General features: G+C 43.4%; 1 protein-coding gene and 2 pseudogenes across 3 annotated transcripts; all 3 read right to left on the bottom strand.

Annotated features, from left to right (window-relative positions):
- Window positions 1-1144: 1144 nt before the first annotated feature.
- Window positions 1145-5175, bottom strand: LOC146752783 (obscurin-like). 3 transcript variants are annotated; one of them, XR_014940356.1, is made up of 3 exons: window positions 4850-5134; window positions 3954-4143; window positions 1145-1823 (listed from the first exon to the last, which is right to left on the bottom strand). XR_014940356.1 is itself a non-coding variant. In XM_085531250.1 (3 exons), the coding sequence occupies exons 1-3, from the start codon at window positions 4926-4928 to the stop codon at window positions 1777-1779; spliced, it is 393 nt and encodes a 130-aa protein (XP_085387376.1). In that variant the 5' UTR covers window positions 4929-5175; the 3' UTR covers window positions 1145-1776. The 3 variants fall into 3 exon arrangements, 1 of the variants encoding a protein (XP_085387376.1); XR_014940357.1 differs by lacking the exon at window positions 4850-5134 and adding an exon at window positions 4270-4490; XM_085531250.1 differs by having other exon boundaries at window positions 3954-4220; window positions 4850-5175.
- Window positions 5176-8099: 2924 nt separating this feature from the next.
- LOC146752782 (obscurin-like) lies at window positions 8100-13259 on the bottom strand (annotated as a pseudogene).
- Window positions 13260-13978: 719 nt separating this feature from the next.
- Window positions 13979-19230, bottom strand: LOC146752781 (obscurin-like; annotated as a pseudogene).
- Between the last annotated feature and the right edge of the window lie 486 nt (window positions 19231-19716).

Here is a 19716-nt window from a genome sequence, read left to right as displayed (position 1 = left end):
AAGACAATGGAAGAAGCACGGGACAGGTGCCAACTTTACGGATACCCCCTTTGGAACGTGTGTACCAGGGGAAAATTATGTCTGATGGTCAAGAGTAAGCAATACGGTGCTGTGAGCTCCGACAGCCAGCAGTTCTCAACACCTCACTGCCCACCCATCCATCCCACGCCAGCTCAGCTTACCTACAAGCTGCTGCGCACGACGGTGAGAAGAAAAAGGCAATAAAGACACTAACTAAAGGAACTAACTAAAGGCACTAACTAAAAATACTAACTAAAAGCACTAACTAAAGGCACTAACTAACGGCACTAACTAAAAATACTAACTAAAAGCACTAACTAAAGGCACTAACTAACGGCACTAACTAAAGGCACTAACTAAAGGCACTAACTAAAGGCACTAACTAACAACACTAACAACACTAACTAACAACACTAACTAACAACACTAACTAACAACACTAACTAACAACACTAACTAACAACACTAACTAACGGCACTAACTAACGGCACTAACTAACGGCACTAACTAACGGCACTAACGACACTAAACGCACAAGAACAACAAATCAAGCAACCATTCCGACCACTAGCTCACCCACAAAGGAACGCAGAACGCACCGCTCCTCCCCTCATTCCAGACGCTTATGACATCACCAACGGCCAACAGCCTGGTCCACCATGACCCCCCACAAGGCGGGGAGCCAAGACCACGTGGTCACGTCTGATTCCAACACGGCACCACAACATTCCAGGACTCAGTGTGGGCTTGGAATTCTATCCTGGTGTGGCAGCGCAATGGGAGGTGTTAGGGCACAGCTGAAGAGCTGACAGACAACGGACGTTTCCAAAGGAGGGTGCCAGATTAACTCTCAGCATTCTCTTGCGGGGCTCTTAGGAATGCTTCAAACCCATTTTCACTGCCTAGCTCATTTCTAGAAAGTCCAGTTGAGAAATGCTCACTTTGTCTGGGGAACGCCTCTATGCATCATGAATGAAAAATAAAATAAAATGGGCACGCGACCCTATGAAACTTACCTCTCTGCTCTTGCTGTCAGCCAGACACCTCAGATGAGCATGACGTGTCCCTGCTCCTGAATGAAGATTCACCCAAGTCTGTGTTCCTCTCTGCTCCTTCTCTGGGTCTAAAAGAAACACAGACAGAGATGATTACAAGATCCTTTGTGCAGATGAAAGCACAGAGTGCACACGAATTCTCTTTAGCAAGAACTACTACTTGAGAATGCATAGAATCCACACAAAAATTTACTTTCTCTTTAACCCTTTTTCCTTTGTACATGATTCCACTATTTATACCCTCAATTAATGATTCATACTGCACATGATGTTATGATGTAGAATATTGACAGCAACAGCACAAAACTATGACAGAATCCACAGACAGTTTTTTGAGAGGTAGTATGAAAGATGAACAGAAAGGAAATAGATTCATTAAAATAACCTTGTTAATCCTCTCCCCGTCAAAAAAGGAAGACTTCTGGGCACTGTTACCAGCAGCTCCTAGAACACCTTGCACCACAAACTGCGGCACATACATTTTCTTCCCACAGGTCCCTCACCTCCCTCATTAGTGTCAGATTCACTCAGGTTAAAATACATGGATCAGAACAGCCATTCAGTTCTGCTTAGGCAGGATCCCACCGCCGGGATGTCTCCCAGTCCCATTCCCTGCTTTTCCCAGCACCAGTTGGGGAAAGGAACAGCAACTGACATCACCTACCCAGACTTCTGCAGGGCCTTCCATTTGGTCTCACATCACAGCGAGAAGCAGGAGAGCTCTCGTGGTACAAGAGAGTGGTGGGCTGGAGAAATAAAGGCTGCCTCTAAGATGGTGCTTCAAACAACATGTGGAACTGGACATGAGACATGAAAGACAGGGCTACATGCCCCAAAAGGGGGGAAGTTCCAGTTGCTGCAAGCCATCGAGGTAACCAATAGAGGGGCCCTGACTACAGCCTGGGCGGGGAAAGGGACAATAGAGTATACTGGGCTGTGTGGATTAGGTGGCCTGGCACATCTCAACCACAGAAATATAAAGCCTTGGTGGACACTGGCGCACAATGCACCCTAATGCCCTCAAGTCACCAAGGGACACAACCAATATATATCCATGGAGTGACTGGGGGTTCCCAAGAATTGACTATGTTGGAGGCCGAAATAAGCCTCAATGGTAAAAACTGGCAAAAACACCCTACTGTGACTGGTCCAGAGGCTCCATGTATTTTGGGTATTGATGACCTTAGGATGAGATATTTTAAGGATCCCAAGGGCTATCGATGGGCCTTTGGGATAGCTGCTGTTAACACAAACTGTGTTAAGCAGCTGTCAGCTTTACCTGGTCTGTCAGATGATCCTTCTGCTGTGGGGTTGCTCCAGGTAAAAGACCAAGTGGTACCAATTGCCACCAAAGTGGTACAAGACAGCAGTTCCGCACCAATAGGGACTCATTGCTCCTCATTCACAAGCTAATTCGCCAATTAGAGAATCAGGGATTGATTAGCAAAACTCACTCGCCTTTTAACAGCCCCATATGGCCAGTGCGTAAAGCCAATGGAGAATGGAGGCTGACGCTGGATTACCGTGGCCTGAATGAATTCACACCTCCATTGAGTGCTGCTGTACCAGACATGATAGAACTCCAGTATGAACTGGAGTCAAAAGAAGCAAGGTGGTTTGCCATCATTGACATTGCTAATGCCTACTTTTCCATCCCATTGGCTGCAAAATGTAGGTCACAGTTTGCTTTTACCTGGAGAGCTGTTCAGTATACCTGGAACTGTTTACCTCAAGGGTGGAAGCACAGCCCAACCATTTCCATTGGTTGATCCAAGCTGTCTTGGAGCAGGGTAATGCTCCCGAACACTTGCAGTATATTGATGATATTGTCGTGTGGGGCCATACAGCAGCAGAGGTTTTCAAGAAAGGAAAACAGATAATCCAAATTCTTTTGCAAGCTGGTTTTGCCATTAAGCGCAGCAAGGTGAAGGGGCCTGCCCAGGAAATCCAGTTTTTAGGTGTAAAACGGCAAGATGGGCATCGACACATCCCAGCAGATGTGACTGACAAAATCACTGCTATGTCTCCGCCCACCAACAAGACAGAGACCCAATCTTTTCTGGGAGTAGTGGGCTTTTGGAGAATGCATGTCCCAAACTACAGCCACATAGTGAGCCCCCTCTATCAGGTAACGTGGAAGAAGAATAATTTCTCATGGGGTCCTAAGCAGCAGCAGGCTTTTGAGCAGATAAAACAAGAGATAGCCCATGCCGTGGCCTTGGGGCCAGTACGGACGGGACAGGATGTGAAAAACATAATCTACACTGCTGCTGGAGAAAAAGGTTCCACTTGGAGTTTGTGGCAAAGAGCTTCAGGAGAGACCCAAGGCCGACCCCTGGGATTTCGGAGTCGAGCATTTAAAGGGTCTGAGGAGCGCTATGCTTAAACTGAGAAGGAGATCTTAGCCGTGTATGAGGGGGTTCGGGCTGCTTCTGAAGTAGCTGGGACTGAGGTTCAGCTCCTTCTAGCACCTCGCTTGCCTGTGGCCCCCCTGTCACGAACACAGGTAAATTTTTGTTTAAACCGTGACAACTACCCAGAATGCTGCATCAGGGAATTTTTGCCTAGAACTTTAGAGAACTATTTTTAACTCAGAAAGGTCAGAGATAGAAAGTTCACACTGATTTCTGGGTCACCAGCCTCACCGTACATCAGCATTTTTGGTTTTTAAATGATACATAAAGTTCTCAATGGCACTGCTCTAGTTGGTAGTTCTTTCCCTTTCCATGCAGCTCGCTCTGTGCATGGCTTGTGAACCGCTATTCAGGCCAGACAGCTGCAGCCCCAAAGACCTGCCATAAATGTACAAATTCTACCAGGATAATGTCTTGGGAGTGGAGAAACAGGATGCGCAGTCATATGGCTCTCACACATACCTTGTACAACCAGCTTGGCTCTGGACTGGGCATCACCAATGTCACAGGTGTACACGTCACTGTCACTTTTCTCCAGATTTCTTATGCTCAGCTGCAGGTCTCGTCCTTTCTGTGCCATCTCGTATTTCCTGCCAGGCCTGAGCTCAGCAATGCCTTTCCTCCATATGACGGTGTATGAGCATTTCTCGCACTGAAATGAAAAAATTGTAGTTCCACTTTCTTCAGTTTTCAGATCTGAAAGTTCCTTGATAAAGTAATTAGGTTTTTCTGGAAGGAAAAGAGGGGGATGAGGGTGTGGGACAAAGGGATTTGTTACCCGAACAAGTCTCAAGCATACAGAGGTGTCCTGAATCTCCTTTGCCCTCACTTCTAGAACATCACATAGAGATGCAAAGAATCTAAGAAGTCCACAGAGTCCACCCATTTACATAGGCTTGATCATTCCAGAAGATATCTGGAAAGTTTAATACCATTATACATGCGCTGGTAGGATCTCATCTGATCAACTGCATATAGTTTAGATTACACATATTCAATATAGACTAATTCAGATTGCCATATTTTCTTGGCTCACTAACACCCAAGATCATAGAATCATAGAATGATCACAGAATCATAGAATGGCCTGGGTTGAAAAGGACCTCAAAAATCATCTAGTTTTAAAGCCCCTGCCAAGGGGTCACCAACCACCAGACCAGGCTGCCCAGATCCACATCACACTGGAGAATCATTCAGTTTCCAGATTATTTTAAGGAAAAGATTTTAATCCATCATATTTTCTGAAAACTAAGAATTGATCCTGCTCAAGGAAACAGAAGAGAAAAACATCACCCACAGGCTGCAGATATTTACCTCGACTTCTCTACATGCCATCCCCAGTGTGCTTTTCAACTCACCTTGCAGTAACCCTGGCTTTTGTTTCAGAGTCCTCTGTCTCACAGGTGTACTCCCTGCTGTCCTTGGCAGTAGAATCATGGATGATCAGAATGGCCCCAGTTCCCTCCTGCTGCAAGTCGTACTTCTGGCTTTTTCTGATTGCTTTGCCATCCTTGTACCAACTGATGTTCACATCTGTTTCGACAGCTCACAGCTTAGGCTGATGTCCTGCCCTGCTGCTGCTGTCGTATCCTCCAGCTGTTTTGTAACCTCAGTAGCTTTTTCTGGAAGAAAACATGCTTTTTAAGTAACACACACACGGTAGGATGCCTCTCTCAAAATACACGCATCTACATGCTGGAGATAAGTTAGAGAGGCATTTGCAACAGAGGCCATCCTACAGCCAGCAGTAATCTGCAAAGTACAGACAATAGAATTCAAGGCACCATTTATTCTCTCTTAAATCTACCCCATTGAGGATGATGAACCATGACTGAAAACTGCCTCTTTCTTCTCTCCACTCATCACACTGGGAGCCTCGGATGATGCTCTCAGATGCACATGTTCTAGATAGGAATTTGTTGTACAGCTAGATGATGTGAAGGCCATCCCTTCAGCTTATACTTAGAGGATATTTGCTCCCACAGTTCCCTCAACAGATCATTCCTGATTTACTGTTAATGGAACAAGCTGTAGTGAGATGCCCATTTCCAACACTACCCCAGTGCTTTGGGTAGTTCTCACATTTGTGTAAAATGGTTCCTCCTTTTACATATTTTTAAGAGAAATTCTCAGTGCTTCAAGGTTCAAGTAGAAGGTTGCTATTCACTTTAACCATATTATGAGTTAGCTCTCATGACAATCTTATCAGAAGACAGTTGAAGGAATCAGACCCCAGAATCTCTCCCATCTCATTACCTTTCACAGACAGAGAGGCTTTGGAGGTTAGACCACGGGCAATAAAAACGACTTCCCCAGCGTCAGTAGGAGTCACACTTTTGATAAGGAGAGTCTCTTACCAACCCACGTTAGAAGCTTTAAATCGCCCACCGCTTTCCACTCTGCTTCCATTCAGTGTCCAGTTGAACTCATCAATGCTTTCATGGGACAGAATGCATTCAAAAGTACAATCTTCTCCCTCCTGGATTTCAGTGTTTTTCAGCCGTTTGCTAATGCCAATATTCAGCTCTGGAAGATAAGAGATAGGTTAGTATGAGGTTTATATGGAGAAAAGGCATTTGTGACTGACGTGAGTAGCAGGACTGGTGTTTTAACTCAGGATTTGCAGAACATGGCTGCGTTCCTCACTGATGTATTCCTAAGACATTCTCCACTCAGAATTACCAGAAAGCTATAAAAAAAAGAGACGTGAATCTCTTGGCTTTGCTCTGGAAGAACTACAAGGAGAGCAGCTCAGTCCATGGAGCACAATGAAGATTCAATGAGCTACAGAGGGAAAAACCTAACAGAGAGGACAACTCTAGGAAGCTGGGTGAGAAAAAGGGTTTTGCCTATGACAAGAAATTAACTGTTTCTATTAGCTCTTTTGTTACCATCCTACCCCTACTGGTGTTCAAACCATTTCTCCATTTTAGGGATGTTTAGAAAGGAAACATTTCCAGGACATTCTTGACATGTTTGGTGATTTTCATGACAAAAGGAGATACATTTACATCAAAAGCAATGGAAATTTTCCAGACATCACTGCGCTACATTGCAGTAATACACTTCTATTGTAGAAACTATTAAGGCTCGTGGGGGAATAGGTGTAAGACATAGTGACCACACTGAATGTGCTTTTAGCACTCCTTTACTTTCCACAGTACTTACCCTGAACGCCGACATTTGACTTGGCAACATCAGTGCCAATATCACAGGTATAGAAACCTGCATCTGGCTTCTCGAGGTCATGGAGAAGGAGACATAGGGTCTTCCCAGACTGTACCAGCTCATACTTGTTGCCAGAAGTGAGCACATCACCGTCCTTTTTCCTCACTGCAATTAAACAGCCAAAACAGAACAACGTGATACAGAAGTTGAGACATTTCCAGTTGCTTTCAGCTTTTTAAGGAGAGATCAATAAATCTTTACCAGTACTGACAACACCAATATAGAACCTAAAGCGGTTTCATGTCTCTTGACAGAATGCGCTTTAAGGAATTCTGAACTAATCAGTAGGAGAATACAGGGAACAGGAGGGACAGCCTGCATTGCTGTGGGTGGGACTGATATCATATGAAGTTATTGGGATGCAGCTCTTCTAAAGCTGGAGAGCTGGCATTGCCCTCACATGGAGCAGAGCTCATACAGCAGGCCACAGGATTAAGAGGATAAGCTGCTGAACACTTTTGATTTTCCTCTTTTATTGACTCCTTTTATCTGTCTTCTATTTCACACATCAAATGTTTATACTGGGGAAAAAACATCCACCAAATGCAAAGGAAAGGAGAAAGAGGAAATCCTTCAAACTCTGAGCGCATAGAATAAAAGAGCTTAATTGCTGGGGAGAGCAGATTAGAATCACAGTATCCTTAGAATTGGAAGAGACCCTTAAAGGCCATCTAGCCCAGCTCCCCTGCAATAAACAGGGACACTCAGCTAGATCGGGTTGCTCACAGCCTGGTCATTAGTCATTCCAGAGGCAAAACACACACTGAATGATCTCTCCCTGCAGTCATAAATCCTTGGGGCAACAGCATTGACACTGCATGTTACTGAAGCAGTAAAAGAAATTGCTCTTGTAACTCTCCTTGTGTTAAGTAAAACGATGATAAAAAGCAATGGAATGCTTTGGCAGGACACCAAAACCATCCTCCTTCGTTGATATCTGCTGCAATGGAACCTTCCACTGGAAGAAAGCCCCTGATGACTTGTCACCCCAGAGAGGTGAGCTTTAGAAGCAGGACTGCTGCACAACAGAATGAACTGGAGCTCCTTAGCATCTCTTGCATCCAGGAGGGCTGTGATCAGACCCACCTATCACCTTCAGGTGCGCCTTCTGACACCTTGTCTGACTTCACTGTCACTGTGCCAGCATCCTCAGGCTTAACCTGCTTCATTGTCAGTGTGCAGCAATTGCCAGCGTTCTTGATTTCATTGTAATTGTTGGTGTAAAGGAGGTTGCCATTCAGGAACCATTCCACATCCTCGTCATCATGGGACAGCTCGCAGGAGAAGACAGCAGAGCTCTCTTCTTCAATTTCCACATCCTGCAGGTGCTTCGTTACTTCTACATTGCGGGCTGTGGGGAAACAAGGTGAACTGTTACCACTAGTCTATCAGCGTCAGTTCCATGAGGTATTTTGCTAGTGTATGTTGCTCAGCATCCGCCTCCCCAGCTTTTGATGCTCTTCTTAAGAAGTGAAGTGGAAGAGGCCGTCCCAAATCAAAGTTCAGTTCTTTCAGAATCGTGATCTCCATTTCTCTAACATCAGCACTGCTGTAGGTATTATCAGTAATATAAACAAAGTCTGCTACATCAGGAGAGTACATCTCTTCGTATTTTGAGGCTAGAAGCAGCGCTGTCACTATGTATGTGACACTACTAACGCATACTGGGATGTGGTAGAATGGTTAGACTAGATGATCTTTGTGTAATCTTCTCAGTGAAGATTATACATTTATAAAGTTAGCAGGAGAGAACGGCAGAAATCAACCAAGAGAAGAGAAATCTGAGGTGAAATAGGACATGGAAGAGGCCACCCTCCCTGCTCATACCTTCAGCTGTCAGCGTGGCCTCAGTCTCTGCAATTCCTGCCTTGCACTTGTACACACCAGCATCATCGGGCTTCAGCATCAGAATCTTGAGCTCTGCTGAATGCTTATCCCTCTTGATCTTGTATTTCTCAGAGGGCTCGATGGGTGTGTGGCCCTTGAAACATTTCACAACCTTTGAGAAGGCCTGAAGTCACAGGACAGGATGACAGAATGATGTTCCAAAGCTGTCTTGTCCTCCAACTTCCTGGTGATTTGTATATGGTAATCTGCAAAGCAGGGGTGGAAGAGAAGGAAGGATGAGGACAATTGGAAGAAGAGGAAAGTCTCTTGTGTGTATTCCATCCCAATTAATTTCATCTTCACAATGGTTGTTTGAACCACTCTAAAGATAAAACAAACAATTGCCTATAGGGAATGCCATTCACTACATTTCTATAAAGTAATACTGTATATTATCTACGAAATGCAAGGTCCAGCTCTTGTTCTGTGCTTATTAAACTGCTCCCAGTTAAGGCTTTTATTCAAATAAGAGTGAGTTGAAAATATAACAAGTACTTTAGGATGTGAATGGAGACTCTTACGCTGCAACGGGAAAACAGCTGATAAAAAGCCTGGAAGTTTCTTTCAGATGAAATCAATGACAAACTGCATCAAATTTAGGTGCTACCAAACTTAAACTTGTCTACTTCAGAAATACAATTAATTTCACCTGATTTGACTTCTTTGGAATAGCCAAGGACAAAACCACAGCTCTTTAGATCTGAATAGTAAGCACATCACAACTATTCAAACACATATTTTACTGAGATGCAGCTGTCTCATTTAGTGTCCAACGACTTTGAACTGGAAATGGAGCAGACCCTCCAGACACACACACAATATTTCAACGACCCCAGTGAAGGAAGACTGGACATTAATTAATTCTTCATCTTCATGATGTAAACCAAGCCAGGATATGTTACCTCTAACAAGCAGATTGGCTGTGGATTTGGATCTGCCAATTGAGAACTGAATGGTGCCTGTCATATCAGTGGTATTTTCGGTATGGTCAGCTGGTGGATGGTGCCTTCTTGCTGCATAATAAAGGTTATGCCAGCCTGTAAGACTTCCCCACGTAGATACCACTTGGGAAGTTTCACAGAAGGAATGGATATCTCGCATTCAAATTTGGCTTCTTCAGGCTCAGTCACATCCTCATCACACATCTCCTTTAGTAGATTAATGGATTGCTCTTTAAGAAGGATGGAACAAGAGAAAGCAGAGATTTAGAAGGAATGTAAAAAACCCTTACATTATCACCCTACTTACTCACGTCAGCATTACTGCACATGAACACTACACCTATCAGCTCAAAATGCCTTAAAACATCATTAAAAAAATAGTAGAAACAAAGGAATGTTGTTATGAAGTCAGACAATAAGACTGACAACCTGAAGAGAGCCCAGATCTTCTGATTCCCAGTCCAACATCCAAATCAAACCATGACCTTCCCATCCCGATATCAAACTCCTCGCATTACGAAGTGGAACAGAGGTTCAATGAAACACGGACATTGATAATTACTTTGGTTAAATACAGCAACTTAGCTCTGAACAACAAGTTTTCTCCTAGTAAAGGTCCCTGTAGCTCAAATGTAATGGCTCTACTTAGGATAAATTCATTTTCCAGGATGTTCTTGCCCTTATAATTGTAACAAGAAAAATATCGGTGGACTTTGGGAAAACAAAAAACCCTCTGAATTTAAATATTCATTTAATTTGCATTTTGTTTTCAAAGTAAGCGAGAATGGCTTTTGTATAAATCTATCTGCATTCCACTGCCTTTATTTTATTTTATTATTATTACTATTTTTACCTTCAACAAAGAAATGAGCACTGCTTTTATCATCAAAAACATCACAAGTGTATGTATCCTCATCTTCATAATTCGCATCGTTGATGATGAGTTTCTGATACACGCCATCGCTCAAAATTTCATATTTGTCACTGGGATGAATTTCAAGATCCTTTTTGTACCACTTCACTTTAGCATGGGCACGAGACACCTGGCACTCCAGGAATCCCCGATGCTTTTCAAGTGCAATCTTATCTTGCAGAGGCTTCACAGTTCTCTCAGGCAGCTCTAAAAAGAGGAAAACAAACAAACAAATATATGTGTGTATGTATGTATGTATGTATGTATATACACACATTATATATATACATACGTATATATACACATTATATATATACATATGTATATATATACATATGTATATTATCTATATATATATTGATCAATATATTTTATATATATATATATGTTATATATATATATAATGATCAGCACAGTTTCTGTGAGAGAGGCTAACTCAGTAGTGATAGTTCTTCTATGAATGATTACTTAGATGGTGACGCTTTGTTAAGCACTTGATCTAACGCACAGCAAATAAAGAGCTAATTAAAAGAAGACCTGTTATCCCTATTTTACCACTTGGATGGCTAAATTTCAGAGGTAAGGAGTAATTTTCTCAGCACTGTACAGCAGTGAAGTGGCAAAGCTGGGGACTGAACTCTTGAGTAGTGTGCTAACTCAAATGTCTCCCTTTTCTTCATCACACTTAACATCATATATATACCTTAACATTGTATATATTAAAAAAAAACAACCCTGTGCTCTTTTCCTGTGCCTAATACAACTCCTCCAATCTGTGTGCTCTGCCACGAGGGACATGTCTAAATAGGGTGGCAGATACACGCAGGAGATAAATATTTCCACTTCCCTCAGCCAACACTGCTCTGAATTTCTATGGGACACGTCGTTGGATGAAAAGGCATTTGACAAAGAAGGAAAAGAAAAAGTTTAGTCTGCTGTGTCATTCTCTTGGTAGCCAGAATAACTAACCCTCGCCAGTGTTAGTTCAAAGAATAGGCAGATTTTATCTCCTGACATGAGCAGTAATTCAAAGAAGCTCGTATATGATCCTGTATCCTGCATATTCACTGCAGGCAGGCAAAGACATTATGAGATAAGGGAGATCTACACATCACTCGTTATGAACACCTCATAAAGATAAAACCACACACAAGGGGAGAGTTTATGAAGAGGACTACTCTTGGACTGCTTTCCAAGAGGCATCAATTAGTAACTCCCTTCGCTCATTTTTCACACTACTCTACAGTGTCCTCCTGAGCCCCCTTACTCCTGTTGCCAACTGCTGATGCAGGGAATCCTGAGGAACCAAGGATTCATAGTTGTTCCATCAGTAGTCCTTGGTCAGCTCTCCCTCCCTGCCCCTTCTGTTTTGATCCCACTAACCAAATTTTAGTTAGTCTGAAAAGAGGATGGAAACCTCCGCAGAAATTAGTTTCTAAATATCTTGCAATGGGCAGCTTGTAGGAGCCCCATCTCAATGCCCACAGCACAGGAGGCAGGACTGCTTAGCCCATGCACTAGTGCATTTACCAGCACAGATGTAAGCCCAGATCTATGCACACCAAATCCAGGCTCTCAGTTTGCACAAGGAGGCATCCATGGAGCTGAAGTATTAGGCAGATATTGTGGTGGGGCAGCAGTTATTGAGACGCCAGACAGAAAGGACACAGATAACGTGGCAACTCAGCTTTACCATTATGACTGATGATGGAACATCTAATTTCACTGCTCAAAAGAGAACTTCCATATAACTGGAAAGGATGAAATTCACAGGGGAAACCACACACAGACACACACAAAAGCAATACAAAGGAGATGAAGGATGGTTCACATACTGGTGATTCACTCTGAGACGCAAGCAAATGAAAGAGTATCCCCAACCATTTGCCTCCCCAAATGCTAAAGATACATAAACACTCCTTGCAGTGATAGCTCTGCCAGACATGAGTCATACACTGTAAAACCTTACAGGGTCTATCAGTTTAACTTCAGAAATTCATTACACCACCAAAAACAGACCATCGTGTCCAGGCTGGTCCATTTCAGCTCTTCAAACCTGTCGGTAAAACTGCCCGAGAGCTGAAATGCTTACCAGCAAAAGCTAAAAACTGTAAATCAAATGTAATAAGCTGGCTTTGTCTACTGTATAGAAATGATGCCTGAAAAAAGAAAAGAAAAAAAAAAAAAAAAAGAACCTAAACCAGAACAAATGGAATGGCTGCATAAAACAGCCAGTACTGAAACTGCAACGCAACCTGGTTGCAGACTGAGAGAGAAAATGAGAGTTCACCAAAGTCATGGGACAGGACACATGTTCATGTTCATGCTAACACTGAACCCAAGTGGCCACATGAGGACAGCATCTAGTAGGAAATCAGAAAAAAGCATCCTTTCAGAAGTCCCTTTGGCAGGTGGCATTTACCAGGGCACCCATGTGTTCAGTAACCAGTCTGATGCTTCAGAGCCTGGTGATGAGCTACAAACTGGGGTTTAACCAGTGCAACACAAGGAGGGAAAATCTGTCTTGAGCATAAAGAAGAAAGAGAAAGGTATCCAAAAGGACTAACGAAGAAATGCTCAAACTGCCCAGGAAGCATTTTTTCCTGTGGTGCAAAACACAGTTTATTTGCTCATTCAGGTAAACATACCACGAACCTTTAGGGTAGCTGATGTCTTGTCTTCAGCTGCTTGGCACGTGCATGTTCCCTGATCTTCATATTCACACTTGTGAAAAATGAGACTTCTCTTATTTCCCTGGGAAGTAATGCCCACTTTTTTACTTTGATGGAGCTCCTTCCAATCCTACAAGGGAAAATATCAAGTCAGATCTCCATGAGTCCTTCCATCTCTGCACTGAGCAAAGGGAGCCTTCAGATCTATGCTTAATTCACCCACTCCCCTAGAATTAATGGAACTGTGCTTACTGGAACATATGTTGAAGCTTAAGCACAGTGCAGTGTTTTCAACATGTAGGAATGGCTATAGAACATGCAGAAATTCTGGCTGACCTATGACAGCTTAAAGCACTGCGGAGGACTGTTAACAAGCTCGTTTGCACCTTGAATAAATGACATTATCCCCAAGTAAGGGAAGGAACAGCTGAGCACCGGGGAGGTACACAAAGGGCCAGAGCAAATTCTCACACTGTCACGTGCAAAGAAAACTGAAATTTCACCCTAAAACCAAGTTCACAACAAGGCTACAAAATCCTGGCTGAGAATTTCTGTGTTAGAGTTGAAGCTCAAGACTGTGCTCCAACCAACAATATTTTGTGCAGCAAGACCTCAGGAGTTCACATGAAACCCAAAACAAACTTCCATTTCAACTTGATAAATGAACTCAGGACATAATATCAAAGAGGGCTGATCTGGGCAAGTAAAAGAGCATAAAGAAAAGTGAGCAGTGCAAAAGCTATCAAGCAAAAGCTCAGACTTGCATCCCTTGGAAGTGAAATTAAGGGCTCTCATTCATTTCCAGAGAAGTCAGAAAGGAAAATACCATTACATGCCATACCTTGAACCACTTGACGTCTACCTTGGGCCTGGACAGCTCACACTCAAATGTGACCTTGTCCTTCTGAGTGATGCTAATGTCTGCCAATGGTTTGCTGATTTTCACAGGCAGTTCTGAGAAGGAGAAAGAAGGATGTGGATTTAGTTGGGAATTAGGTCTCTAGGAGCATCTGGCATAAGGAATAATGAAAGGCAGTGCCTACTCTCCATGCTTACTAGAACATGTCATTAACAACAAAAAAACCTATTGTTTTGAGCACATTATCATTACTTGTGCTAGGGACAATCATGTTACAACAATCCTCTTGATATCTGAGGGATACTCTGGTGGCAATGGCCCAGTGCATAACATTCTTTGCAGCTGGAAGGAAAGCTGGTTCTGCTGTTCAAGTCATCTGGGACAGGAGCAGATAATCACACCTTGCACCAACCAATACCTGTCACAGTGAGCCTCCCCGATGAATTAATGCCTTCCGCTTTAAAGGAAATGAGTCCTGCATCTTCAAGGGTCACAGAAGAAAGTGTCAAGGAATGTTTCTTCCCCTGGAAACCCATCGTGATATTTGGTGCAGGCTTCAGCCGCACGCCGTCCTTCTGCCAAGTCCCTTCCACATCCTCATGGGACACCTCCACCGAAAAGGTGACAGTTCCCTTCTCAGGGAATTCCAGGGGCTGCAGACCTTTCACCAGCTTCATCTGCCGCACTGAAAGACAATGGGGAGAGGTTGGAGATTTCACACCAGCATCTGAGAAATAGAATCATCAAAGGAATCAGAGAAAGGTTTAGGTTGGAAGGGACCTTTGAGATCATCCAGTTCCAAACCCCCTGCTGTAGGCAGGGATGCTTCCCTCTACACCAGATTGCACAAAGCCCCATCCAGCCTGGCCTTGAATGCTTGAATAGCATCAGGACTTCCAAAACAAGTTACTTCCCTCTTCCTCTCCCAGGTACACTATCTGCCAATTAAGCAACAGCCTTTGCAAAGAAGAAATCTTGTTCATAACCAGGTCCATGGGTGCTCTTAAATCGATCCTTCCAGATGGAAAAAAGATTTCAGGTGGCCTCCTAGATTTTACCCCTTTTTGTGTTGCACACAAGACTGAAAAAAAAATTACTTTTGCAAAGTTCTTCTTGTCATAAGGAAACAAACATTTGGGGAATGGCAGAACGAGGTAAAATTTACCTTCACGTCATTTGAAATTTCACTCTCATGTTCTTGGTGTGGTTTCTCCTATAATTATTTGGACTAATTAAGCTTTTCCCTGATGAAAGCCTAGAAGTATATCACAAGAAGGACCAACTTACCCATGACCTTTTATTTGTCTTACTCAAGCATCTCCTCCTGACCAGAACTGACAATAAAATATTCAGCCAGACTACAGGTTTGAGCATCTGAGTTGTTTCTAGGATCTCCTGCAAACTTAAGCTTGGAACACACACTTGTCTTTTGAATAAGTGTCTTTTATAGTGCAATAAAACAACAGGTTTTCACATGGCTATTCCTCATTTACCTTGCTCTGAAATCATTCTCAAACCATGAGGGATCAGTCCAGGAAGAAGGAGAGGAGAGGGGAAGTGAAAGGGGAAGTCCACGGTTCTCTAATATCAGGCTTCTTAGCCTAAAGCTCAACAGCAAATAGCAGTCCACTTCCCCACATTGCTAGACTCCGAGCATTTAAAGAACATCAGCTTACCTCATTATGAGCTCTAACACAGCCAAAGAAATTAATATATTCAAATATTCTCTTGAGTGATGAGAAATATGGAGCATAACTTCAGACTTCTGCTGTTAAACTCTCACTTCTATCATAAACCAGGGCAAGAGTTCAATGCTGTTTTAGATGGAGGACACATATTTTAAATAACTCGTCTCATTAAGGCTTGGATTCCCTACTACAATTAGCTAAATTCCAGTTTGGATCATGCTTCACCTTGGATCACTTAGGGCTTCAGCCACTTAATGGAACTAACTCAGTTAAAGGTCAGGGGTAAAATAAAAACTCTCTTGGACTAGCAGAGAGATTTGCAATGGAGTAACTGAAGTAAGGATGGGAGACTGAAGGTGTTGGGGAAGACATCCAGGCTTTAGCTACAGGGCATGCATGCAGAATCACAAAACAAAGGCCAGTCAGAGAAATCAGAGCTTCGTGAGAATTAAGGTGAGGTTGTTTCTACATGCCCACCCTATCTGCCAGTGTAAAACCTGCCAGTGAAAAAAAGGAAAGCTACATATAGGTGGGGAGAATTGTTGGTGAAATTATTTGTGATATTTTTGCTAATAATATGCTCAAAATCCTGGAGCAAGACTTCAAGTTAAGCAACTCAGTCTGTGTAAGTAGACTTACAGAAGGGAACCATAAAGCTTATGGAAGGGAACTGTCAAGCTAATCCACAGCTAAAACAGAGTAGAGACGAATTGCAGGAGCTTGTTTACTTTGCAGAAGTGTGAGCTTTAACCACTGCTGAGCTCCTAGTACAAAAGTCTGAACCAATGCAACAAACCAACCCGTCCATGTTGTACGACAGAATGTACTGACACCACCAGAACACAAAATTCTACGGCTGAAAATACCCGCAAAAATCATCCAGCCCTTCTCCATTGCTCCAGGACATGCTCAGCTCTTTGTGCCCCAGATATTTCACTAACCTTTCCTGAAACCCACAGTGAAGGCTTCAAAGCCCCTCCAAATGACTTATCCACTCATCCAACCATTAAAAAGCTTTTTTGTTGTAGAACTTGCATCTTTGTTATTGCAATGAAGTCCATTATTTCTGCACAGAGAACAGATTGTTTGCTTCCACTTTCTAAGAGCCTTTTATGTACTCAAAGCCTGCTATCAAGCCTTTCAGTACCTGTTGATGACCTACACAGCAGCAATTGGTGGCAGGGGCTTTGTAGACAAAAATCAGATAGACCTTCAATTCTGTCCTTGTCCATTCCGTAGCAAACATGACAAAAGGATGCAGGAAATAGGACAGAAGTACAGGGCTACAGCTGAGACACCGTTAGCTTACTTGAAAGGAAAGCATCCATAGATAGATGCACTGTTGTGTTTTTATTTTTATTTTTTCATTTAACTCTGACTGCTTATAAAGAGATGCTTTGAAAGACATGCTTTGTAGAGAAGAACAGATGGATAAGCAGGGAATAGGTTGCTAATAGCCTTACAGATGAAGAAAAACAGACTGCAGCAGAGTGAGAAATTCCAGAGGAGAATCAGCTAAGAGCTTATGTCAATGACATGGCTGAGGGCTGCTGGGAAGACCGCCCTCTCTTTCACCTTATTTCAAGCATTACAATGGTGTCCAAGCCCAGGGCTGTGTCTCCCTGCCCCCATGGCATGTAGGGCTAGCAGTAGCCACTGTGATAATAGAGAAGACCTGAATCCAAGTTCAAATCACATCCAGTGTCTTTACAGACCTTGCAATCATTCCACTTACTTTCCACATTGATCTTGGCTTGCCTCTTGTCGTCAGGACTCTTGCAGCAGTAAAAGCCCCTGTCTGCAAAGGAGATGTCCTTAACTATCAAGATATGCTTTGTTCCCTCAGCTTTGATCTCTGTTTTTTCACTGGCCTTCAATACAATGCTGTTCCTCATCCACTTGACTTCTGCAGGCTTGCTCAGCTCTACCTCCAGGGTCACTGTGTCTCTCTCTCTTCAACAGTTTTAGGCTCCAGTTTCTTCTTGAATGAGACTGAGGCCTCTGATCAATGTGAAGAAATAACAGTAAGAACACAGAGAATCCACAAAACAGTTTTTTTATAAAGAATTTAAATGGTGGTTCCAGTGCCAGTGCATTCAGGGGAACCCTACTTAAGGAAGCAAAATTCCATATCGTCACCATAACCAGAGGAAAGGCAGTATGAAACCCACAAACCACAGCACCAGTGACAGCCTATCAATGGGGCATTACAGCCCCTTACCTCGGACTCTGAGATTGGCTGTGCTTTCTACGCCCTCAGCACTGGCAGAGATTTCAGCTGCATCTTCCAGTGTCAGATCGGTGATGGTGAGGCTGTGGTTGGTGTCCTTCTGTGAGATCACGAGTTTCTTACTGGCTTCAATCTTGACACCATTCCTGAACCAGGTGACCACAGCATCACTGGGAGAAACAGTGCACTTGAACACAGCCTCTTTGCCTTCTTCAGAAGCCACGTGGTTGAGGCTCGTAACAAATTTCACCACCCTGGGAGCTGATGGAGAAGAAGAAACCACTTAGGAGCACATAAAAGATGTGTCCCTAAGTGTATGAGCTCGTTTATGTTTGAGCACCTTCAAAGAGCCAACAGAGTCAATGATTTTATTGGAAGCATCAGATTTTATGACTCGCAGGAAGTGATCACCATAACTCACACTCACATCCCCTGTCTGTAGAGGAGATCCTCCTTGCATCTACAAAGATGCAAGAAGAAAAGAGGCAAAGAAGGGGTAAAAAAAATCCCATCTTACATTTGGGATGCTTAATTCCAGCCTTGAAGGCTGATTTGCCCACTTAACTGCTGTGCTCTTCAGAAGCAGTTGTTCCACAGTTATTTTGAGAGAAAGAAATTTTGTACTTGGCTCTTAACACAGAGAACAGCATAAACACACAAATGAACTCAGCTTTGCAGTGTTTTAATGGCTGATGAGGGAAGCCAAGGATCCTTCCACACTGCCAGCCTTCATTTCCAGAGACATACCTTTGGGGGTGATGCTAATGCTGCTCTTGTCATCTCTGGACTCACAGAAGTACTCTCCCTCGTCCTCAGCCTGGATCCCTCTTATTGCCAGAGATCTTCTGACCCCTTCCTCATCAATCTGGAAACGTTTGCTGGGTTTGATCTCAACTGCATTCCTGCACCACACCACCTTCCCTTTGGCATGGCTCACTTCCTCTTCCTCTAAGCCACATAAACAGCTGCTTAGTGCTCCCAAAGCGAATGCTCACCAGTTGTTTCCAACTTGAAGGTCATCTTCTGGCCAGCAGCCTCGCAGATGTATTCTCCAGCATCTTTCTTCTCCAGCTGCTCCACAACCAGACGCCGTGTTTTGCCCACAGATTCCATTCTGAACTTTCTGGAGGAGGCAAGCAGTCTTCCATCCTTGTACCATTTTACTTCGCTTGGATCCTGTGCTACTTCACAGCTGAAGGAGGCACTTGCTGTCAGGGCGGCACTCACCTCTTTCTGCACCTGCTCCTGGTTTATAAACACAGGTTTTGGCTCTGAGGGAAGAAAAGAAAAAGTATTGACTGAGGGACTGACATGTGAGCATCTTGCAGGTCTTTATATACCGGTTGGAACAGGTTTAGGTTACCACTTGTGCCCAAACTAATAGCCTTCACTAGAGAATATCAGCTCTTCTGTTGAAACTAAGTGTCAAATCTAGGCAAGAAAGAACCTAGGAACTGAAGGAACCAAGAGGGTCCTTGAACACCAGTCCCATGGTTGCAAGTCACTATGCAAACATATTGAACCCAAAAGAACATCTGTCCTGCAGGCAACCAAAACCTGAGTTCCTTTTACTTCAGACCCACTGTGAAACATCAAAACACATAAACATGTGATAGTCAAACCACTGGCTGCCTTTTCATGACCCAGAACAGTACTCCTGGCTTCCTGAACAGACTCCTCATGGCCTCTACCATTGCCACAACTGTGACTGTCAAAGGCACAAAGGAAATATGCTCACCAACGCAGTCCTTTGTTCTTTGTGTGTGATTTCCAGATATCTATTTTACTTTGAGCTCTGGGAATAGTC

Source organism: Coturnix japonica, unplaced genomic scaffold (genome assembly GCF_054131305.1).
Source record: "Coturnix japonica strain WE unplaced genomic scaffold, WE-NBRP24 Scf041, whole genome shotgun sequence".
Lineage (NCBI taxonomy): Eukaryota > Metazoa > Chordata > Aves > Galliformes > Phasianidae > Coturnix > Coturnix japonica.
The sequence above is the reverse complement of the archived record's forward strand: the minus strand, read 5'-3'. Positions and strand labels throughout refer to the sequence as shown.

Bases quoted from the DNA above. Each gene is read 5' to 3' on its own strand.
- LOC146752783 (XM_085531250.1), bottom strand. From the start codon at position 4,928: ATGATTCTACTGCCAAGGACAGCAGGGAGTACACCTGTGAGACAGAGG. The intron at 4,221-4,849 runs GTGAGTTGAAAA...TTTTCCTTCCAG, and splicing joins AAAGCCAGGGTTACTGCAAG to AAAAACCTAATTACTTTATC. The intron at 1,824-3,953 runs GTATGTGTGAGA...TTATTTCTCCAG, and splicing joins AGCCAAGCTGGTTGTACAAG to CCCACCACTCTCTTGTACCA.